This window comes from Nuphar pumila, chromosome 1, assembly GCF_984573655.1.
Source record: "Nuphar pumila chromosome 1, dmNupPumi1.hap1.1, whole genome shotgun sequence".
NCBI classification, from domain to species: Eukaryota; Viridiplantae; Streptophyta; class Magnoliopsida; order Nymphaeales; family Nymphaeaceae; genus Nuphar; species Nuphar pumila.
In genome coordinates this window covers 27045332-27071054 of record NC_143249.1, presented here as the reverse complement: position 1 = coordinate 27071054, position 25723 = coordinate 27045332, and the positions used below count along the sequence as shown (strand labels likewise).

The 25723-nt window shown below is 37.4% G+C and overlaps 1 protein-coding gene across 3 annotated transcripts in view; it reads right to left on the bottom strand.

The window, feature by feature from the left end:
• Nucleotides 1-23539, bottom strand: part of LOC149848478 (delta(14)-sterol reductase-like) — a 59304-nt gene extending 35765 nt beyond the window's left edge. Inside the window, exons 1-4 of one of the 3 annotated variants that reach the window (XM_089995698.1) lie at nt 23422-23465; nt 21933-22010; nt 21704-21774; nt 21111-21167 (exon numbers count right to left, since the gene is read on the bottom strand). In XM_089995698.1, coding sequence (XP_089851824.1) covers nt 21111-21167; nt 21704-21715 — 69 coding nt within the window. In that variant the 5' untranslated portion in view covers nt 21716-21774; nt 21933-22010; nt 23422-23465. Of the gene's footprint in view, nt 1-21110; nt 21168-21639; nt 21775-21932; nt 22011-23421 lie in introns of those variants that run through there. The other 2 variants (XR_016430184.1, XR_016430186.1) reach the window with 2 other exon arrangements.
• Nucleotides 23540-25723: the final 2184 nt, after the last annotated feature.

Here is a 25723-nt window from a genome sequence, read left to right as displayed (position 1 = left end):
GTCAAAAACCAATTTTCTGAAAACATCCTTAGTTTCCAATGTGACGGAGGCGGTGAATTTTCTTCCATTGACTTTACTAACTTTCTCCAAAGTAATGGGATAAGGAAAAAGGTGTCTTGCCCACACACACCTCAGCAGAATGGGATTGCTGAAAGAAAGCATCGCCATATTGTTGAGAGTGCGATGAGCATGATGCATGACAGCAGTCTCCCGATCACCTTATGGACAGAGGCTTTTCATTCTGCAGTTCATGTGATAAATCGTTTGCCCATGAATATTTTGGAAAACAAGTCTCCTTGTGTCTTTTTGGTGTACATCCCAACTATCATGATTTGCATGTGTTTGGTTGTTTATGCTATGTTCATGTTGATAGTTCAATGAGACATAAGTTTCAGGACAATGCTCTGAAGTGCAAGTTTGTGAGTTATGCTGATGACTATAAAGGGTACAGGTGCTATGATCCAGTGAGCAAGCGCATCAAAATATCAAGAAATGTCATATTCGATGAATTGAATTTTGATTGTCGATATACTAGTTCTTCAGAATCAAAACCTGAAGTTGAGGCTTATCATCCTTGGTTGAATTATGAACTTCTCCCCGGAACTAGTGAGGTTTGCTCCAACTGTATTCAAAAGAATAAGGAATCTATGTCTGCAGATGAAGTGGTTGCTCATGAAAATACAGACCCAACTTCGAATCCACAAAGCTATAAAGGTCTTGTCTACGCTCGACGAGAAAGAGAGCCACCCACCATAGTTAATTCAGACATGGACATATCCTCTACATCCAACATTGTTGATAATAGAAGATCCACCCGTACTCGTCATCCAATTGAAAGATGGGTCAGTTATGAAAATTTCTCATTGGATTTTCAACTCTTTCTAACAACCTTGAATAAAGAAAATGAACCCACAACGTTCTCTCAAGCATCGAATTCCAGAAGATGGATTGAAGCAATGAATGAGGAGATGGAAGCTCTACATGAATGTGGTACGTGGGATGTCGTATCAAGACCACCTGACAGAAATGTTGTTGGTTCGAAATGGGTGTACAAAATAAAGTATAAACCAGATGGGTCTATAGAGCGATACAAGGCGAGACTTGTAGCCAAAGGTTTTACACAGAAGCAAGGACAGGACTATGATGAAACTTTTAGTCCAGTGGTGAAGATGGGAACAATCAGGATTATACTTTCTTTAGCTATTGAACATCAATGGATCATTAGCCAACTTGATGTGAAGAATGCCTTTCTTCATGGAAATTTAAGAGAAGAAGTATACATGGAACAACCCACTGGCTACGCAGAAGGTGATCCTACAAAATATGTTTGCAGACTAAAAAGGGCGATATATGGATTGAAGCAGGCATCTCGATCTTGGTTCGACAGTTTCTCTGTTGAAATTCAAAAATATGGTTTTAAGAAATCTCTTCTTGACCACTCCTTATTTATCTTTAAGAACCAAGACACAATTACTCTGTTGTTGATATATGTAGATGATATCATCATCACTGGTAATTCCAATGAGCACATTAAAGAAGTGAAACATCTCTTGAATCAAAGGTTCAAAATGAAGGATCTTGGCAAGCTACGATACTTTCTTGGAGTTGAAGTCGACAGTACATCTGAAGAGATGACTCTCACCCAACATAAGTATACCATTGATGTTCTAAATAAAGCGGGTATGAAAGACTGCAAGCCCCTGAGCACTCCTAATGTCCTTCATCAAAAGCTTAGGTCTCAAGATGGGGATCCATTTGATAATCCCACACAGTATCGTAGCATAGTAGGTATGTTACAATATCTCACCTTTACTCGTCCAGGTACTCGGTGAATCAAGTCTCTCAGATTATGCATGCACCATGTGAAAGGCATATGGAAGCAGTTAAACGGATACTTCGATACCTAAAGGGAACTGTTGGGGATGGCCTCATATATCAGAGAAAGACAAATGGGCAAAATGCACATGAGATCACTGCTTATTCTGATGCGGACTGGGCAGGAGATCCAGATGAACGCAGATCGGTATCCGGCTATTGTGTGTTCGTTGGGATGAATTTAGTTTCTTGGAGCAGTAAGAAACAAAAGGTTGTTGCCAGATCCAGTACAGAGGCTGAATATAGGTCAATGGCAGCAGCCACTGCTGAAGCTACTTGGATTAGACATTTACTGACAGAAGTAGGGGAATCGATCTCTCGATCACTGCTTTTGTGTGACAACCAGAGTGCCATTAGTATGTCTTTTAATCCAATCCATCACAGTCGTGCCAAACATATTGAAATAGATCAGCATTTTGTGAGACAAAAGGTTGAAGAGAAAGAGATTGAGCCTGAATTTGTACGAACCACAGATCAGGTGGCGGATATATTTACAAAAGGGTTGACGAAAGACAGATTTTGGATGTTAAAAGGCAAGTTGTTCATGGTCCAAGATCATACACAACTTGAGGGAGGGTGAAAAGAAGTGTATTCTCGGGTCACGGGTCTGGAGATCCAGACCCGTGATCATTAACGTGTCATTAATGGCACTGTGTGTAATTTATACTTTTGTAAAAAGGGTACTTTCGTACCCTAGTCTTATACTTTATGTGTTATTATATATGATATCATACAACAGCCGACTCCTTGAATTGGGTTTATCGGCTTTTTCTTCATTCTCTGCTCTCTCTCTCTCTCTTTCCCTGTCTCTCAGCTCTCACGAGTGGATTAAAACCTAACAAAACTGTCTCAGAGAGATCCTCATATAGAAATGCATTTTTCACATCTAATTGACACAATCTCCAACCATGATGAATAGCTACTGAGAGAACAAGACGATTAGTGCCCATCCGTGCAACAAGAGAAAAAGTTTCAAAGAAATCAATACCATAAGTCTGAGTATACCCTTTTGCTACTAATCTGGCCTTGTACCTTTCAATAGAACCATCCGATTTGTACTTTATTGTATATACCCATTTGCATCCAACAATGTCAGCATCCACTGGGGAATCAACTAGATCTCATGTATGCTGAGACAATAAAGCATCTATTTCTTCTTGCATAGCCAGCTTCCACCTGTTATCTAGCTCTGCCTGTTGATAGTTCAGAGGAATAGTTTCAGCAGATAAGGCTGACATAAAAGCTTTCATCTGATTTCCAATTCTGACATCAGACACAAAGTTAGATATGGGATATAAGGTACATTGTTGTTTCCCCTTCCGTAGAGAGATTGGCCTGTTATCATCATCATGAAGATCACTATTGTTAGTAGTACTTACCTCAAGAGAAGAAGAAGATGAAGGCACTAGAGGTGGTGGAGCTCTACGCACATATGCTAATGGAGGATTATGAAATCGTGAAGAAGATGAAGTTTGGTTCGGTAAAAAGGGCACAGATTTCAACGGAAAAGGAGGTATAGGTAATGGAAAAGACTCAGCTGGATCAACTTGCATCTGGGAACCGGTACTAGAGTAATATGGAATGGATTCCAAGAAAGATACATCCGCACTGACATACTCTCAGCGAGAAATTGGATCATAATATCGATATCCCTTTTGATTTTTTGGATAACCTATAAATATGCATTTTGTAGCTTGAGCAACTAATTTATCACAATCAGGGCCAAGTTTGTGTACAAAACAAACACATCCAAATATTTTAGGTGAGAAAGAGAAGAGTGGGGCATTAGGTTTTAGGATATGTAATGGAATTTGATCTCCCACAGAGGATGAAGGCATGCGGTTGATCAGGTAACAAGCAGTGATAACCACATCACCCCAATATACCGCAGGAACATTGGATTGTATCATAAGGGTCCGTGCGACATCAAGCAGGTGCCTGTGTTTCCGCTCAACCACACCATTTTGTTGAGATGAATAGGCACAGGTAGTTTGAGGTTGAATGCCATGATCTTGGTAGAATTATAACAGAGCTTTTGATTTAAACTCAAAAGCATTATCAGTGCGAACAATCTTGACAACAAATTCAAACTGAGTTTTTATTTCAAGAATTAAGGATTTGATAATACTTGGAACTTCAGATCTTTCTTTTATTAAAAACACCCACGACAACTTAGAAAATTCATCAACAATAACAAGATAATATCGACACTGAGTCCTAGTAGGAATCTTACTAGGACCCCATATATCTGTATGAAGAAGTTTAAAAACTTTATGACTGGACTGACTCTGACTCGAAGGAAACGAACTTCGATGATGCTTGCCCAACTGACATGCTTCACACTGAAATGATGTAATAGAAGGAATTTGAGGAAAGACAAAACGAAGCTTTGACAATGAAGGATGATCGAGACGACGATGCCACTGAACAGGACTGGATGAGTGTTCCACTGCAGCATAAACATTACCCACTGGATGATGTAGGTAGTAGACTCCATTTTCTTCATAGCCTCCACCAATCTTTCCCCGTCAGCAAATCCTGAAAATGACAACTCATCGAATCAAATATCACTCTACAATTTAATTCTTTGGTAAGACGACTAACAGAGAGTAAACTTTGAGGAAATGAGGGAGCATGAAGAACATTTTTCAACTGTAAGGAGGATATAGAAATATTTCTCTGACCAACAACTGGTGAGGAACTCCCATCGGCTAATGAGACTCCTCGATGACCAGTAATATCCTTTAGATTTGAAAAATAAAGCGAATTTTCACACAAGTGTCTGGATGCACCAGAGTCAATAATCCACTTACTATCATTCAGACGAAGATGATAACCAGTTGAGTAGGCCACACCAGCTACAGGAGAGGAGGAGCTCGAAGGGCGAAGAGCTATCAGCTTATCATATTTTGCTCGACTGAGGGTGATAGTGTCACTTGCAGAGGTATTATCATGTGCATTTGCTAGTGTAGTAACATTTGATTTTGGAGCATTTGACTTTGATGAAGAAAGAGTTGGCCGGCCATGCTTATCCCAGCAACGATCTTCTAAATGTCCAGATTTTCCACAGAATGTACGTTGAAGTTTTTCTCTCCCTCCCATACCTCTGCCACGACCTCGTCCTCTGATATTCTGAATATTTCCACGCCCATAACCAGATAGGACAGCTAAAGCAGATGATTGGGACACAGGGTGAGATTGTGGAAGAGAGATCGCAAGTCTACTCAGACGATTGTATGCATCAGCAAGAGTAGGTACATCAGATCCAGTCAACATTTGTACTTTTGCAACAAAAAATTCTGAAGATAAACTTGTGAGAAATCGAGCTACCATGGTCTGTTCTTGATGATCCTTTTGCTGCAAACAGCACAGAGGCCTGTGGGCATTGAGTCTTTTGAACGCTGCTTTGACAGAGGCATAATACTGAGCCAAGGTCTGATCTCCTTGCTGCAGATTATATATCTCCTGTTCGACTTGCAGGATACGACTCACATTAGTTTCTTGAGAATACGTATCTCGAAGATTATCCCACATATGTTTTGCTGTATTGTAGTAAATTAGACCATCTACAATATGCGGTTCTACACTATTCATGATCCATGACATAACGATGTCATTATCTTTGTCCCAAGTACTGTATTTTCCCACCTTTTCATCAGGTTCAGTTTCCAGTAAAATATGTTTTCTACGATGTCCAGATACCGACATCATAAAAGTTTTGGACCACCTGGCATAATTTGTTTCATTCAACCTCACAGACGAACCATACGAGAAGGGGTTCGCAAAATCCTTATACTCTCCAATAGCCTCAATTTTGGAGTCAAATTTCGAAGCTTCACCCATACTGAATAGAACTTAATAGGATATGAAATATTTGATGCTAATAAGGCTGCAAGGGAAAAAATAATCAGATTTAAACTCTTAGACAACGTGTTTTATGAGCACACGTCAACCAAGATCACGACATGTTCCACGATCATGCATCCAAGGTTTTAAAACCCGTGACTCGGAACTCGACTTGTTCTTTATTGACTCGTGACTCGGCGGGTCAACTCGGTGACTCGAACCGGGTTTTGTTAACTTTTGATTTTAAAAGAAAAACAATATATAATTTGTCTAAAACCATGTTTTTGAGTAAACATAGTCTCCAAATGTCTGTAAGAATATAAAAACAACTGCAAAGAGCTATAGATGTTTGCTTGAATAATTGAATTTGATATCTATACAAGCACTTTGACTAATTCATGACTTGAATTAGAGGATTTGGTCACCATGAGTTCAGTCTGCTACTACCTAAGGTTCCTAAAATGGCCAATCATATATGCTAGCTTGTTTTAAAAGTTTTAATTCCCTCTCTAACAAATCCATAAATGTAAAACAGGGATATATGTGCATATTGAAAGTTTACAGAATGCCCAATATCAACATAAATAAGCAATTTTCTCATGTATAAAACTATGCAGGAAATATATTAATGGCACAACTATAAAAAGACTACTAATATTTGAATATGTACAATGCTTGTTCACATAACAAATGGATGATGAAACCTAAATGGCACAGTTGACCCGCCATATATAGTGAGAATCATTTCTTTAAAATATTTTGCTAGAATAAGTTGATAACACAGGGTGAACAGTAGTTCGAACAACATGGTGATTTTATTCTATGGATTTAAATGTTTTTTTATCTTTAAATGATTTTTATTTTTTTTTATACAAAATCTGGGGGTAACCCTTGTTAAAATATATGTACTTATATATTTCGAAATTGTAATTTGAAACTCAAAAACAAATTTCAAACATCCCAAAACTCACCCGAGTCAAGCCCGAGTTTTGGCAAACCGAGTTTGCCTTGCCGGGTTGACTCGCTGGAGGGGCGAGTCAGCCGAGTCAGCTGAGTCAACGAGTTGACTCAGCGAGTTTTAAAACACTGCATGCATCAACAGATTCCACGACCACGCACAATTTTCCAACCCAAATCACAATAGCTGATGCAGAAAACAACATGTGATCATGCGTCAACAGATTTCAGGACCACGCATGACTTTTTAACCCACATCAGACACAATGGGAAAATCAGATCATAAACATACATTAAAAAAAAGGAACACGTCAATCACGACTTCTTGGTACATGATCAGATTTAAATTCAAGCAAAGCAGAACAACGTCAACACGTCAAACACGACTTTCTTTTTTTCAGATCAGATTTCAGCAACTACGAAACAAAATATTCACCGCAGCTTCCACGAAGAATAAATTTAATTTTTTTTCTCGGCATGACAATAAGAAGAACCTCTGTCGTAACACCCAACCACGCTGCAGTCGATCCAGATGCAACACTCTCATCGATCTGTAGATCTGATTACATATCTATGTCCTGACTTTAGTCAGACATTAGATCTGTGATCAGATCTATGCACTTCAATGGATAGAACAATAAAAAAATTTTGACCACACCTATTTACACCGCATGTTCACGCTATGAGGCTCCTATTTACGTTATCAGGCTCCAGAGATCTAGCAGCTTTGATACCATGTAGCGACTGGACGAAGGAACACGAGAACCGAGAGAGAGAGAGAGAGAGAGAGAGAGAGAGGATGTCGACGGAGAGACTTGTTCACTTCATTAGGGCTAATCTCTATGTTAAATAGAGAGAGGCCAAACTAACAAATTAGATACAAGTCCCTTATTAAACAAGAAATCTCAAAATAACCTATGTTTAAGAAAGCTTAAACTTAAACCTCTTAATCTCAAGAGCACTCATGGGAGCTTGTTGACCACACCTAACATAAGTTTAGATGGGTCTATCACTTTCATTTTCAACATTGTTAAGAAGAATATCCTTTAGATCATTCGACAAATCATTAGAGATTTCCTCTTCTTGAGGAGTCCCATCTTCTTGAGAGAGAAGATCAAATAAGAAAGCATATTCGCTTTCGTCAATATCTTTAGTTTTCTCAAAACTATTTTCATTTTCTAAAAAAGTTATATCCTTGGATACATAGAGTTTGTCATTTTTAAGGTCGAAACATCTAAAACCCTTTTGATTTTCTCCATATCCTAAAAAAAGACATTCAATAGCTTTAGGAGATAATTTGTCTCTTTTATGTGCAAGGACAAAACATTTACACCCAAAAATTCTTAATCTATTGAAATCGGGTGTTCTTTCAAATAGTTTTTCATATGGAGATGTATTTTGTAAGGATGAAGATATCATTCTATTTATCAAGTTGAAGTTAAAGCAGCTTCGGCTCAAAAACTTTTTGGAATTTCTTTGGAAATGAGAAGTGTCCTAGTGGTTTCCAAAATGTGTCTATGCTTTCTTTTGGCTAGACCATTTTATTGAAGAGTCCTAAGACATGATCTTTGATGACAAATTCCATTTGTTTCCAAATAATTTTGAAATTCATTTGTTAGATACTCTCCACCCGAATTGGATCTAAGAGTAGAGATATTACTTGAAAATTGATTTTTGACTATCATATGGAATTTCTAGAAGAAGTCAAAGACTTCGGATTTTAAATTGAGAAAATAGATCCACACATATCTAGTGTAGTCATCAATGAAAGTAACATAATAGGAGTATCCTCCTTTCGATATGACCGAAGAAGGGCCCCAAACGTCCGAATAGACTAACTCAAAAAGTCTTTTGGAAACAAATGTTTGATTTGAAAAAAGAGTGGATTTCATTTTTTCAAAAATACAATTCTTGCAAACAAAATATTTCTCATTACAAAATTTCTTTCCAAAAGGAAAGGAGTACATTTTTGAGAAACTTGGATGTCCAAGTCTTTGATGCCAAGTTTCAATATTTTTATCTTGAACATAATTACAAAAAAAGTTAGTGGAAAGTTTCAAGTTGCTCATGTAATAGAGATCTCCCCTCATATGGCCTTGCCCAATCTGCTTCCCGGACCGGAGATCCTATATAGAGCAATCCTTAGTTGAGAAAGAGATTTACATCCATGATCACATATTTGAGAAACAGAGAGAAGATTTAAATTAAGTTGAGGCATCATTCTTATGTTTGGCACAAAGAAATCTTTGGAAAATTCAAAGTTTCAAAACTTTTTACTTGTAAAGATGTACCATCGGCGGTTGAAACATAAGAGTTTTTAGAGTTATTATACAAATCGGAAAGCCCATTTTCAAGAGGGGTCATATGAAAGGAAGCTCCAGAATCAAGAATCCAAGAAGACATACCTGGAGGAGAAGAATAAGCTATGGCGGCACCCGAGGTTGATGGCGATTTAAGTAAAATTTGAAGTGCTTCCTATAGTTCAGCAAAAGAGAATGACTCATTCCCTTTGATAGTTTCCTCCTTCTTTTGAGTAAGTTCTTCAACGGAGGCAACCTTATTCTTTGGTGCTTCATTTAGCTTAGGGCAATTAGGTCTTATATGACCCGGTTCTTGGCAATGATGGCAAATGACTTCTCTATAGTTGCCATTATAGTTATTTTGCCTCCCAAAGTAAGAAGGCTTATAGGCTTTCACATGATTGTCGGGTTTAGACACGGCCAAACTTCATCTCCTCCCTTAATCATGCCAAGACGAGTTTCTTCTTCGCATATTTCGACTATGGCATCTTCCAAAGGAAGAGGGTTAGATCTATGAAGAAGGAAAGATCTAACTTGTTCATATTCGGGCCTAAGCCCATGTAGAAATTGGAAAAAGTGTTCTTTTTCCATTTGTTTTATTCTTAGTTCCACATCTATACTAGAAACCCACTTCGGTTCTAGTAAAGATAGCTCATCCCATATGGGTCCAAGAGTGCTACAGTAATCTCTTACACTCGTTTCCCCTTGCTTAATAGTCCAGAGTTTTTCTTGGATGAATAATTGACGAGCAAGGTCTTTTTGAGTATACATACCTTTCATAAAGAACCATGCTTCATTAACCATCCGAAATTTAACAATGTTGACGCAAATTTTGAGCTCCACATTGTTCATGAACCAAGCAAGAATCTTTGCATGCTTGCTTTCCCAATCTTCCACTTTAGATTAATGATCTTCAATGGCCTTTATGCGGGCATTTCCTTCAAGGACTTTTTCTTAATCACCATCCATCTTGGTGAGTTGGAGTTGTGGTTCCGGAATGGTGCCCATAACGTATCCCCAAAGCTTTTTACCCTTGAGGTTGTTCTCCATGGCGGCGGCCCACATCATGTAGTTGGAACCATTAAGTTTGAAAGAGAGATCAATATTTTGTTCTCCTTTCATTGTAACCTCTCTCAAGAAGATACACCAAGGAAGAGATATACAAAATAAAAAAATATAACTAGTCAACTAGTTATATCAAAAATCAAGAGGATACACAAGGCTCTGATACCATGTAATGAGATATGCGAAAATACAAAGAGTGCTATAAGCACATACAATGTCCACCAATGGACACACAAAAGAGATAATACCCAAGTCCAAAAGAGACAACACAACACAAAATATAAATGCCTCTTTATTGAAAAAGAGGGAGCTCTCAAGAATGGAAATATACAAAGGGGTTCACCCTTATTTATACAAATAAAATGAGAGAAGGGGGAGGCCAAATGGCCTCAAAAGAAGAGCCACAAAGGGGGCTCCCATGGAGTCGTTGGGAGCCCCCAACGGTCACAAATGTGACTGTTGGGGGCCCCAACGACTCAATGGTGGGACCCTCTTAAGTGGGTAAAAAAGAGGAAAATAAAAAATAAAATAAAAAATAAATATAAACAATAAAAAGAGGAGAGAAACAAGTACCCCTAATGGGTAGATGTGAAATGACTAAAATACCCCTATCGGGTATTGAATATATATATATTGATTACATGTATTTTAACGTTTTGTGCTCCCCTGCCTCTGCCACGCCCTCCTCGTGCACGATCAGCAGTCATCCCTGTGGCAAGAACATCATGCATAGATGATTGCCCTGCTGAAGCATCATAAATGCTTTTCAAGGACATCTCTGTTAAAATGTATCTTATATATATATATATATATATATATATATATATATATATTCTGTATATTACATCAATACCCGATAGGGGTATTTTTGTAATTTCACTAGTTGTTATAGAAAACAACTATTTTCAGTTTTTGTTAAAATGTATTTTTTCTTTTTTATTTTTTTCATTTATTTTTTGTATTTTTTATATCACAAAAGGGGCTCCAACCATAGAGTCGTTGGAGCCCCCAACGGTCACAAATGTGACCATTGGGGGCTCCCAACGACTCCATGGGAGCCCCCTTTTGGGCTCTCCTTTTTAGGCATTTTGCCTCCCCTTCTCTCCTCTCCCTTTTGTATAAATAGGGGTGATCCCCTTGTATGTAATTCATTCTTGAGAGCTCTCTCTCTTCTCAATAAGAGGCTTTTTATATTGTTGCCTTCTTTAAGGCTTGTGCTTGTATTGTCCCTTTGTGGACTTGTGATATTATCTCTTTTTCATTGTTGTTAGTGCTTGTATGCACTCTTTATATTTCCGCAATATCTCATTACATGGTATCAGAGCCACTCGATTCTTGAAGGAAAAGTGTGGTTCGTGTATTTCATATTTAGTGGATATCTTCTCTCTTCTTGGCATCATCATGGAGACAAAGATTGACCTATCTTTCAAGCTCAATGGAAAGAACTATATGATGTGGGCATCGGCAATGGAAAATAATCTCAAAGGAAAGAAGCTTTGGGGTTTTGTCATGGGTACCGTTCCGGAACCTAAGCTTATGCTCACAAAGATGGAAGAAGGTCAAGAAAAGGCTCTTGAAGGAGATGCTCGCCTCAAGGCCATTGAAAGTCATCAAAAGGAAGTGGAAGATTGGGAAAGCAATCACGCAAAAATCCTTGCGTGGTTTATGAACAATGTGGAGCTTAAGGTATGTGCTAATATAGCTAAATTTCGTAGAGCCAATGAGGCTTGGTCCTTTATGAAGGGTATGTATACCCAAAAGGATCTTGCAAGGGCTTATTTCTTGCAAGAAAAGATTAGAACCACCAAGCAAGGTGATTCTAGCATTCAAGACTATTATAGTGCTTTAAACCCACTATGGGATGAATTGGCTCTCTTGGAGCCAAAATGGGTTTCTATGGAAGATATTGATTTAAGGCAAAAACAAATGGAACAAGAGCGATTGTTCCAATTTCTTTTTGGGCTACGTCCCGAATTTGAGCAAGTGAGATCTTCACTTCTCCATAGATCTATTTTTCCTCCTATTGAGGATGCTATTGCCGAAATCACTCAAGAGGAGACAAGGCTTGGCATGAGTAAGCATGTCGATGAAGTCCTTGCCGTATCAAAACCGGGTAATAATATTAGAACCTATAAACCTCCTCATTTTGGGAAACAAGGAAACTACAATGGAGGAAGAAAAATGATTGTTTGCCATTATTGCAATGAGCCGGGTCACATTAGACCCACTTGTCCAAAGCTTATTGGAACCTTCACGCCTAAAGTGGCTTCTCTTGAGGAAACCACCACCAAAGAAGATGAAGGCAAGAACAATGACATCAAAGAAACTCTTGGACAAATATCCATGGCTCTCCAACAAATGCTAAAGGTTTCTTCCTCCACATCGGGTGCGGCTATTGCTTCATCATCTTCACCCGGTACGTATTCTTGGATCCTTGACTCCGGAGCTTCCTTTCATATGACCCCTCATGAGGATGCACTTGTTGATGTTTGCACCAATTCAAAGGACTCTTGTGTTTCTACGGCCGATGGAACCTTTTTGAAAATTTCAAGTATTGGCTCTTTTAAAGATTCACAAAATTTTTGTGTTCCAAAAGTAAGAGTTGTTCCCAAACTAAATTTAAACCTATTTTCGGTTTCTCAAATTGCCGACCATGGATGTGAAATATCTTTCTCATCTAATGGTTGCTTTGTGCAGGATCTCCGGTCCGGGAAGCGGATTGGGCAAGGCCATAGAAAGGGAGACCTCTATTATATGGACCATCTTGATCTCCCTACAAACTTTTTTTGTTCTTATGTCCAAGAGAAAAGCATGGAAACTTGGCATAAAAGACTTGGTCATCCAAGTTATTCTAAAATGTATCTCTTTCCTTTTGGAAACAAATTTTGTAAGGAAAAAGAAATTAATTGCAAAGATTGCATTTTTGGAAAAATGAAGTCTACTCCTTTTCCAAATAGAACTTTTTTTTCATCAAGGCCTTTTGAATTGGTGCATTCGGATGTGTGGGGGCCCTCTCCGGTTATGTCTAAAGGGGGTTATTCGTATTATGTTACATTTATTGATGACTTTACTCGGTATGTTTGGATTTATTTCCTTAGTCATAAATCGGAAGTATTTGCTTTCTTTAAAGATTTTCATAAAAAAGTTCAAAATCAATTTCAAAGTAACATATCCATGTTAAGATCCGATTCCGGTGGCGAGTACTTGTCTCATGAATTCCAAAACTATTTAACCCAAAATGACATTTGCCATCAAAAGTCATGTCCTAGGACTCCCCAACAAAATGGCCTAGCGGAAAGGAAACATAGGCACATTATAGAAACCACTAGAACATTACTTATTTCTAGAAATATTCCAAAGAAGTTTTGGGCCGAAGCCGTTCTAACCTCAACCTATCTAATCAATAGAATGCCCTCTTCTAAGTTAAAAAATGTTTCTCCCTATGAAAAACTCTTTAAATTTTCACCCGATTTCAATCGTCTTCGTATTTTTGGTTGCAAATGTTTTGTCCTATTACATAAAAGAGATAAGTTATCTCCAAAAGCAATTGAATGTATTTTTTTAGGATATGGTGAAAATCAAAAAGGGTATAGATGTTATGATTTTAAGAATGATAAACTATATATTTCAAAAAATGTAACATTTCTAGAAGAAGAAAACGGTTTTGATAAACTAGAAGAAACAAATGAAATTGACTATATATTCTTACATGACCTTATTGATGACATACAAGAAGATTTTCTTGAAAACATTGATCATTCTCACGAGGTATCCCCTCTTGACATAACTCCCTCAAATGATAGTGATTTGAATATAAATGTTCATGATAGTGATACCAATATAAATGTTTACTCAAGAAGAAATCAAGAAAATCCTATTAGTGCCCTCGAAAAATACTCTCAAATTTCGAAATCCACTGAGGAACCACAAGTTAGGCATTCTTCTAGAATATCAATACCCCCAAATAGGTTTGTATCCTATGATTCCTTAACTCCCAACTATCGGGCATGTTTGATAACCCTACATTCTTATTTTGAACCAACACACTATAATCAAGCTAAATCGATACCTCATTGGGTTGAAGCAATGCAAGTTGAACTTAATGCATTAAAAAAGGCCAATACTTGGGAAATAGTTACTCTACCCTCACACAAAAAACCTATTGGTTGTCGCTGGGTCTTCAAAGTTAAAACAAAAAGCGATGGCTCTTTAGAACGATATAAAGCTAGATTAGTGGCTAAGGGATACTCCCAAGAATATGACATTGATTACGAAGAAACATTCGCTCCCGTAGCTCGAATGACTAGTGTCAGGACCTTAATAGCTGTTGCATCAACCAAAAAATGGCCTATTTATCAACTTGACATAAAAAATGCCTTTTTAAATGAAAGTTTAAGTGAAGAAGTTTATATGGACCCGCCACCCGGAATAAATATTAAGCAAGGTCAAACTCTTCGGCTTTTGAAGGCATTGTATGGCCTTAAACAAGCGCCTAAGGCTTGGTATGATCGTTTCAGTGATATCATGATAAAGTTAGGATTTCACTCTTGTTATACTGACACTGCTCTTTTTGTTAAACATGCAGGTTCTAGTATCGTAATTTTGTTGCTTTATGTTGATGATATGATTATCACTGGGAATGATCAAAATAGTATTATTGATGTTAAAAATATGTTAAAAAATAATTTTGATATGTCTGACTTAGGATTTCTCAGATATTTTCTTGGTATTGAAGTTGCATATTCTCTTAGAGGATATATTTTGTCACAGATGAAGCTTGCTGCGGATATATGTTCTAAGTCTGGGATTTCTGATGATAAGAAAGTAGAGACTCCCGAGGTTATTAATGTCAAATTGCGGTTGGAGGATGGGGTTCTTCTGGAAGATCCCACACCTTACAGACAACTCATTGGGTCTCTTACCTATTTAACCATCACCAGACCAGATATCACTCATGCGGTTCACTCTGTTAGCCAATTTCAGCATGCTCCTATAACTGTGCATATGAGTGCCGTTCTCCGAATCATCCGCTACATTCGAAATACCATCAATAAAGGGCTATTTCTATCCTCCTCTTCTTCCTTGAATCTTCTTGCTTATACTGATGCAGATTGGGGAGGTAATCCCAATGATCGAGTCTCAACTACTGGTTTTTGTGTTTTTTTAGGAGACTCTTTGATTGCCTGGCGATGCAAGAAGCAGCAGAAAGTTTCACTATCATCCACTGAAGCTGAGTACCGGGCTATGGCAACCACGACAATGGAACTTGTGTGGCTTCGCAGTTTGCTTAAAGACATGGGAGTTGATATTACCGAAGCCTCAAAACTATGTTGCGACAACAAGAGTGCCATCTATATTGCGAGCAATCATACTTTTCATGAGCGTACAAAACATATCGAAATGGATTGCCACTATGTTCGTGACGAATTCTTGCGAGGAACTATTGCTCTTCCCTATGTCACTTCAGAATATCAGTTGGCGGACTTCTTCACTAAAGCTCTTCCGGCTCCTCGCTTCATGTTTCTTCTTGGCAAACTTTTCGTCATTTCCCCGTAAAGTTTGAGGGGGGGTGTTAAAATGTATCTTATATATATATATATATATATATATATTCTGTATATTACATCAATACCCGATAGGGGTATTTTTGTAATTTCACTAGTTGTTATAGAAAACAACTATTTCCAGTTTTTGTTAAAATGTATTTTTTCTTTTTTCTTTTTTTCATTTATTTTTTGTATTTTTTATATCACAAAAGGGGCTCCAACCATAGAGTCGTTGGAGCCCTGTGACCGTTGGGGGCTCCCAACGACTCCATGGGAGCCCCCTTTTGGGCTCTCCTTTTTAGGCATTTTGCCTCTCCTTCTCTCCTCTCCCTTTTGTATAAATAGGGGTGATCCCCTTGTATGTAATTCATTCTTGAGAGCTCTCTCTCTTCTCAATAAGAGGCTTTTTATATTGTTGCCTTCTTTAAGGCTTGTGTTTGTATTGTCCCTTTGTGGACTTGTGATATTGTCTCTTTTTCATTGTTGTTAGTGCTTGTATGCACTCTTTATATTTCTGCGATATCTCATTACAATCTCATACTGGAATAGTTTAGCACGTAAATCTTTAAAACTAGGCAACGTAGGCAAGCACAATAAAGAAGTCACAAGAACATGATACTCATATCCCAGGGCATTCAGTGTCTGCTGCACTTTTTCTTTATCTGATACTGGATATCCAACAATGGCTAATTGATCTGTGATGCTTTTGACTTGATTTAAAAATTCAATGATGGTCATTGTCCCCTTTCTTAAAAGCTGAAATTCACGCTTGAGAAATAACACCTTAGCCTCTGATATCTGAGAATAGGTCTAAGCTAGAGTCTCCCACAATACTTTAGTTGTACAATCATCAGGAATGGAAACTAATACTTCTTGTGACAATGTGGAAGTGTTGTACGCGACAAGAGCCTGATCGCGCTTCATCCAAGTAACAAAAGTAGGGTTACGAATAATGTTTGGTAAACCTCCATCCTCTTTTGCTTCTTGTGTGATAAATTCTGGAGGCGTTGGAGTGGAGCCATCCAAGTGACCTGAAAGATCTTGGCTTCGGATGAAAGGAGTAATCTGTCGTTTCCAAGTCAAATAGTTGTTGGTATTCAGTTTTTCATAAACTAGCTGCCCAAGGAAATTGGAGGAAAGACCCGAGTTGACTGAACTATCCATTTGTAGACTTATGACAGAAATTAGCTTTACGACAGAACTCGGCACACTAAGAAAACTATGTCACGGCAAAATTTTAAAGAATCAAGAGAAAGACGATAACAGATCTGTGTAAGGTGCACAGCAGATCTGATTCAATCAGATCTGGGAGATGAAGGCAGATGAGAAACGCGGACAAAGACAGATGAGAAACACTGATCTGATTCAAGCAGATCTAGAGCAGGCGAAAACAGGTGAGGAAGGATGCAAGGACTCAGCTTCTGCGTGCTTGAGCAGACAAAGATAGATAAGGAAAGAGAAGGCATGATCTAGACCATAAGAGATGCGTGAAACAGGAAAACGCATGGTATGACGTAATCAGACGAGGTTCTCGTGAGCAGAAGAGGTCGCGTGAAGCTTTTGCATGAGACAGGAAGGAAGAAATGAAAAGATAAAACTGACAAAACTTGACCTGATGACGAGGAGGACTCAACTTTTCACGTTCCCGATGAAGACCCTTTTTATGCCCAGAGTTGTCGCTGCTTTGATACCATGATAAAATTGCTGCAAGAATCGAGAAAGGAGAAGGAGAGGGAGAGAGGAGAAAGAGAACTCGGGTTCTTGTTGGGAATCAGCAGTCACTCAAAACTTGATTGCTGCACTAATCCTTCATTAAGTTTAATAGAGTTACAAATATTTTTACATGGACAAAACTGCCATGTACAAGTAATACATATTACACAAACACGTATAAGAAGTTGTGGATGATATGGATTCTCTACTGGATCCATATCCGATCCATATTCTAATACGAAGGTCCTTGACCTGCACAGAGAAGGGAGTGAATTCGACTAAAGCATAATTATCATCAACAAGTTTAGAAACAGAGACAATATTTTTCTTGATATTGGGAGCATGGACATCAGAAAGTTCAAGGGTAGAATGTGACATGGGAATGACTGATTTTTCAACGTGAGAAACAGGATGGTAGGATCCATCTCCAGTGACAATCTTACTTTTACCAAAATAAGGAATAGGTTTAAAAAGTTTACCTGCATCACCAGTCACGTGAGTTGTTGCCCCTGAGTCAACAAACCAAGTTCCTTGGTCATTCTGCTTTAAATTCAATTCTGACAAGGCGGATATCAACAGATCTCTAATCTCTCCACTGTCTCTAATACTGCTGGACTTCCTTTTTGTTTCTGTCTGTGGAGACTTTCCTTTATTTTCAGGATTATGCCAACAATTCGCCTTGATATGCCCCCTTTTGTTAAAAAGAAAGCAAGTGGGGATAGATCTCTGTCCCTGAGCATGGGTCAATATATTTGGAGTGGGAAGCAATCCACGTCCTCTGTGTCCATTTCGCCCTCGTCCTCGACCATAAGTCACCCCTGTGGCAAAAACTTCTTGAGAATTTGTATGAGCATGGTTTTCTTCAGAAAAGCCTTTCAGAGTCATTTCATACTAAAATAATTTAGCTCACAACTCATCAAAAGTAGGCAGAGCAGGCAAGCACAACAGTGAAGTGACGATCATATTATAATCAGATCCCAGTCCACTCAGGGTTTGTTGCACCATATCATTGTCGCTCACTGCATATCCTATAACTGCAAGTTGATCTGTGATAGTCTTCATCTTGTTTAGATATTTCATGATGGTCATGGAGTCTTTTCTCAGCAGCTGGAATTCCCTCTTGAGAAAAACCATCATCGCAGGTGAAACATGTGAATACGTCTGAACCAATCTCTCCCAAAGGTGCATGGTTGTGCAGTTGTCAGGGATTGCAACAAGAACCTCTTGAGACAATGTAGAGGTAATGTATGCAACTACTGATTGGTCTTTCCTTTTCCAGTTGAGATATTCTGCATTTTTGACATACACAATTGAAGTTGCCCCTTTATCATATTTCTCTTCTCTCGTAATAAATTCTAGCGGAGCTGGAGTGGTTTCATCCAGATGGCCTAAGAGACCTTGGCTCCTTATAAAAGGAATGATTTGTCTCTTCCAAATCAAGAAGTTTGAGGTGGTTAATTTTTCGGAAACAAGCTGATTGAGGGGACTCGATTGAGAAGAATGGGAATCCATAATTGGAAAAAAAGTTTTAACAAAGATATTCACGAAGTGCCCAGTCTACCGCCAGAGAAGTTTAATGGTCGGCCTTTTTTTTATATTAAGGTTGGGCAACCTTCAAGAGACTAGCGATCAAAAACTTTTAGATTCAAAAGAGAACCAGATCTAAAAAAAAAATTGTTATATTTGTAAGATTTGTGATTAACGCAATAAAAATTTCTGAACAATACACATTGAATAGAATTTAAACTGATTGTGTTTTCAGACAAAACACAGGTGGGTATGATGTGGACAGAGGGCAGAATGCTTTACAAATATCAGATATGACAACAAGAAGGAATGGCCTGTAGACGCTTGATAGATTAGACTTAGATTAGAAATTTGATATCAAATATCAAGTTTGGATAGTATATAAAAGAAAATCAATCAGAAACTTAATATTTCAGATTTGATGCAACTTCACGCTCAGATCTGAATATTTCGGTTCAAGTAAAAAGAATGAGAATGCGCAGAGGTGGAATATTTCAGATCTGGTGCAGAAGCATGACCAGATCTAAATATTCCAGACAAAGAAGAAGTAAGGTCGACTTTAGGGATTCACGTGAAACGGGATCCTTCTAGACAAGAAGAAGAAAAAGATAGTTTAGAGATAGAGATTCACGTGAGACATGATGATTTTAGGGATTCACGTGAGACGTGAATCCTCCAAACACACAAAAAAAACTTACGGAAAGAAGCGATGGAAGAAATAAGAACCTTTCTTGATTGAGATAGTCAGGTCGCACCTTTTGGAAGCCACTTCAAACCCTAGGTGGATCTCGACTTTGATACCATGTGAGATTTCCTCTTGAATTTGTTTTGAGAGAAAGAGAAAGAAGAGGAGAAGAGGGGATGCGGCTATCATGATTTCAATAATGAAATCGTGACCTAAAAACGTGTATTTATATTTTGATGTACAATATGGGTCCGGGTTTGGTATAATGTCCAAACCCGATATACAATGTAAAGTTGGTATGACAAGTGTAATATACAAAACACGACTTTTTCAGGTCTAATAAGGTGATTACTTGTAGTGGATGAACTATTGTTGAGATTTGTAAAATTCCATATTTATGGGAATTTGAAATTTGGTTTTGATATGAGATTTTCTAACTCATGATCATGTTAATTTTATAAGCACAATTGCTATGTGCACATGATTTTCAAATCAAAGAATATACTTTTTTTGTTTTATAAGTGAACGAAAAACTATGTCACACAGACTCGGCTAGGGAGGCGCCACACCCGAGTCGACACGCCCCGACACGGGTGCAGCTTTGGACACGGCCCGAAATCGGTCAACGCCGAGTCAAACTCGGTCAACGAGTCGAAGCCGAGTCCGTCCACATTTTGGACTCAGTCAACTTTGACCGAGTCCTAAAATGTTCATTTTTAGGGCAAAAAACAAAAAAAAAATCAATATATATATAACCAGACTGTGCAATGCAGTTGCACAGTCACAGACAGTGCAACTGCAACTGCACAGTCACTGCATTGCACAGTTTGTGCAACTGTTAACGTATACAGCAAGATGGACATGTCCTATAGCCCATTAGGAGAAGTCTAATGGGCTACAGCAAGATGGACAGATGTACATAGTTGAAGTCTCCTAATGGGTTATGTTAGTCTACAGTTAACGTATGCAGCATTCCCCTAATGGGCTATAGCCGACTTATTATTGTTATATATATATATATATATATATATATATATATATATATATATATAGCCGAGTCCCCGTGTCCAAATTTTTTTAAATTGCGCTGCACCCATGTCGCACCCGCACCCGCACCCATGTGACATAGTTTATCTCATCCACCAAATGAAACTTCAATGACTCATCAAAATAAGCACTAGCAAGGGAGTTCAACTTGGTCATAGAAGTTCTCAGGAAAAGTTGATAGATATATTTGACAATTTCAGTTTTATGATCCTATGACATATAAAGCATATCTCTTTAAAAAAAATCAACTTCTTCCTGCTTTTTTGGCAGTTATGCAACACAAATTAATTAAGGTGTCATAACCATTCAACCATAAATCCAACCTCATGTTTGCTTCACTAACACAGACATAACTCCTAATTATCTGTTCCCTTTCTTTCTGCTGATGCTCAACAATGCAAAAATTCAGCCTTAAATCTTTTTTCCATCCCTCTATTTATCATATTTTTATTTATTGACTCTCCATTCAGGCCATATAAATTTAGAAAAAAAAGTTACTTAATACAGAACTGAATTTACCAAACTAACTAAATATAGAAATGACCTTACCAATACACTGAACAGAAGAGTAGTTGAGAGTAGCTCTCCTCCCAAGTCATCCACAACCTGCATATCCTCTTCTCATGTCATTAGACACTAATATACATGCTAAACATTAAGTAATGACCACAGTTAACAATTCAACATGCCAAACAATGACACCACAACAGCAAGAAAACAAAAATCTTGTTCTTCATTAACTGAATGCTTGTCAAGATAAAGATGACAAAATGGTGCATTCATACAATGTCTATCAAATAAACTATAACACATTATAAGCCATTTTCAATGTTATGAGTTCCAAGTTTCCAAATTTCTTTCCACGGATTTAGCACAAGAAAGAGTACCTCGTCAAGGTAAGCCAAGAAAGAACATACTTTACCATTTCACACTCTTGACAGAGCAAAACCCATGATCTCCAAATTCTGTTTTAGTCTCAATAAGTATCATAACAAAATAATATAACAAATACCAAAATCAACAAAATTGCATAGAAATAATGCCCTAGAAGAAGCATTAAAGAAAAGGAAAAACATACATACTAAAGAGTAAAAATGAAATCCAAGGGAAAAAGGCTATGTTTGGAGACGCGAGGAAGATACCGTAGGCAACATCAGCTTTATGCCAACACCAATCCCCAAAAGAGTTATCAGTAACAAAAGTGAGAGCAATCCTGGCCATGGAATGAAGTATATTGTAGGTTAGCAAGTTCACATGAGCTTCCCATATAAGGAAAAATATAATGCCAACATGATTCCTAAATCCTAAGCAATTAGCTTAATTGAATAAGAAGATTATCCCAAATACTAATAAAGTGATAAAATAAAATACATGTTAGGACATGGAAAATCATCAGATTGAAGCATCTCATGGCCATCTGCAACTCACAGCAATAATTTTGAGGAAAACCTGTAGTAGACCAGAAAAGGTCAAATATCATATGAGAAAAAAAAACATTGATTCTATGAATCTTTTTCTTTGAATGGCTGTTTGTCTTTGTGCATCAAAAATAGCTCGCAGAGATTATTAAATTCATAAATCCGCATGCGAGGATATCTTATCATCTGCCAATTGTTAAGAGACTACTAGGTTCTCATATTTTATCTTGCAATGATGAGGTTGAAATACTTGTCTAAAGCATTATGAATACAGTTATTAAGCAATATGTTCAACATTTGTTTAAAGCAATAAGCCATGAGTATCAATAAAAAAATCAGAAAGTTTCCTTCTATGCAAAATCTCTTGCAATTTTTGTAACCACTTCAATGTTTTGAACTGAAGACAAGTGCTTTCTCCTGTGGATGGTTTCTCGGAGACCAACAGGGATATCCTTCAAATCAACTGCAATTTTCCAGCCTTGAAGATGCACAATGAACACTTATTGCAATTAAGAACTTATTTACATTAAGATTCATCCTTGAGAAACCAATCACTAGAGAGCTCAAACCAATGAAGGTCACAAAACAACCAGACTACAAGATTGAGAATATCAACATCAGAAGAAGAAAAGAAGAAACGACAATCCATAGTAAACTATGTGAATCCAAATGCACATCCAAACTGAGCTAACTACACAAAAAAACATCAAGCTGAAGGTTGTCAACAAAGTGGAAGTCACAAAATCATTTCCTCGTGCCATGGCTACTAAAAACAGCTAATCGCCAGTGTAATCGGTAGCTAATAGCTACGCCATTTAGTACATAAATCTTTATTGTGTTTTGAATGGACAATTTGGACACCTGAAAACAGAAGAATAAGAGATAATATGCACATTTACTATATGGACTTCAATCCGCATTAGAACTTAGAAACAGTGAAATGATGGGTATTCCTGGAGGGAGGCAAATTAGGTCCCATTCTTCTACCCTTTCCTGGGAATTCAATACGGTTTTCTTCTCTCTCTTGATCCAAAGCTAAAACCACGCAATTGAATTCTCACCACTGCTTTCTTTTTCAATTTCCAAGCAAAAAAATGGTTTTTAATGAGATAGTTAATGGCTAAGAACTCTGATTCATATTAAAGAAAAAAAAACGATATGTCATTCTTCTCTACGTAATAAAGCAATGCTGATCTACACCTCTTTATTTTAGCCATTCTTTTCCTCTCTTGGAGAAAGTTCACCACTGCCACTGCTTCACCTTCCAAACAATTGCGCATAAACTCGAGGACATCTAACTCAAGATTTGAAACTTACGAAACAAACCACGATTCGCAAACACTATGCAAACGAGATCTCCGGAAAACTTTTGCAGAGACGATCCAATTTCATTAATCAACAACGAAAAAAGAAACAAAAAAAAGGAAATTCATCTCTCTCACCGTTGCAACGATAGTGAAGGCGTGTGTCATCGGATAAAACCGCGCCAGGAACGCGCTTCCGGGGAAGAACGTTTCCCGCGATCCCTAGATACCCAAAGTAAAACAGCAGCACCCGAGCCTGTGCCCACATATATATATATATATATATATATATATATATATATATATATATATATATATATATATATATATATATATAGAGAGAGAGAGAGAGAGAGAGAGAGAGAGAGAGAGAGAGAGAGAGAGAGAGAGAGCATGATTGACAAGAGGGCCCGAAAGGAAAGCCCGGAAGAAAATGAATTTTTGCTTTTGCTCCGTTGATTACCGCCTCCCAAGAAGGCAGAGACAAGAGCGAAGAAAGCATCTTCTCCCTCTCTCTTCTTCTTCCTCTGCTCCTCTGAAACTGGCACCCGATCTGGTGGTTGCTGCTGCTGCCTATGAGTCAGGTTGGGCAGACCCACATCCACATCAATCCAAAATAGGGCACGTGGGTGAGAGAGAGAGAGAGAGAGAGGCCTCCGCAACGCCAGGAACGCAAGCCTCGCCGTCGTCCCAACTCCCAACGGATCTTGTCGCTTTCCGATGTACAGTACAATACCCCTTATAACGATATTTTTTTTCTGTTTTTTCGTTTATAAATTTTTTTAGAAATTAAAAGAAAAAATTCCCAAGTGTCACATGTAACAATTGCAAATTTTCAAAAAAGTAAAAATGAAAATTTTATTTGGTGACAATTATTATTCCGGGTTCATTATAATTAAAAGCTCATTTATCTATAGGTTATAGGTAATCGGCAGCTAATTATCTAATCATTTAGTTGTTGGCAATCACTTATTGCATTGTATTTAAATTTTCCTTGACAAAAGAAAATGGCAATTGTTAATCAACGTTACCTTGGCTAATTACATTAAAAAAAATAAAATGATTATATTTAATTGACCATTAGATATTAATTAAATTTGATTGGCATTATATCTAATAGATATATTAAATTTCATTAGTGTGTTGGTACTTTAACATTAAAATTAGATTTGATGGCCAATTGGAATCCATGGATCCATATTAGATTTGGATCTCAACATGGATCCATATAAGGGTCTAAGTTTAAGAAGGAACCCACTAGAGTATTCTAGTGGGGTGAAGTGAAATAAAATAAGGAAGAAAAGGAAAGGACTTAGAGATTTCTAAGTCCAAAATTCCCCAAGTGGAAAATATTCCTTACTACATGGCCCATGTGGACATATGGGCTCCCTTCTCCATCCTCCTTCTTAGGAGGCACCCCCTTTTCTTTTCTATTTAAAAAAAAAGTGAAAGAAAGAGCTAGAAGCTAAATCCTAACTAACCTAATAGGTAGCTAATTAGGAGCCACTCATCTAATTAAATCTCCACCCTACATCTACTCCCATGTGGCTATAAATAGCCTCACTCTCCTCCCTCTCTCTTTGCTATTATTCTTTTTGTTGGTTGCTCTCTCTCTCTCTCTCTTGCATGCTTTAGGAGCTCTTTAATTTTGAGAGCTCAAGTGTGAAGAGTCTAGCATTTTGTTTTTTTTTTAAAGCTTCTAACAAGGTAGGGGATCTTACGCCCTATAGTAGTTGTAGTAAATCAAGCATGCTAGTTACTCATGTTAATTCCATTGCTTAGCATAATTAATGCACATATGCATGTTGCCTATGTTAATTGTTGGTTTAACATGTTTCTATTTATTCTTATAAATGTGCATGCCATGACAATTTTGTTTACATGTATATTAAGTGACCATATCGATTTTGGCTAATATGTGTTTATTAGGCCATATCGATTTTTGAATTGACATGTTAATTATTATGTATAAAATATTCATTTCCACTATATATTATGGATTCATGCCCATATCGATTTTTGGCTAATATTTATTTATTATGTCATATCAATTTTTGGCTTAACATATTAATCATTATGTATGTAAATTTCATTTCTTATATGCTTTATGGATTCATGCCCATATCAATTTTTGGCTAATATTTATTTATTATGCCATATCGATTTTTGGCTTAACATGATAATTATTTTGTATGTAAATTTTATTTCCTCTATGCTTTATGGATTCATGCCTATATCGATTTTTGGCTAATATTTATTTATTATGCCATATCGATTTTTGTTTTAACATGTTAATTATTATGTATGTAAATTTCAATTCCACTATGCTTTATGGATTCATGCCCATATCAATTTTTTGGCTAATATTTATTTATTATGTCATATCAATTTTTTGGCTTAACATGTTAATCATTATATATATAATTAATTTCCTCTATAC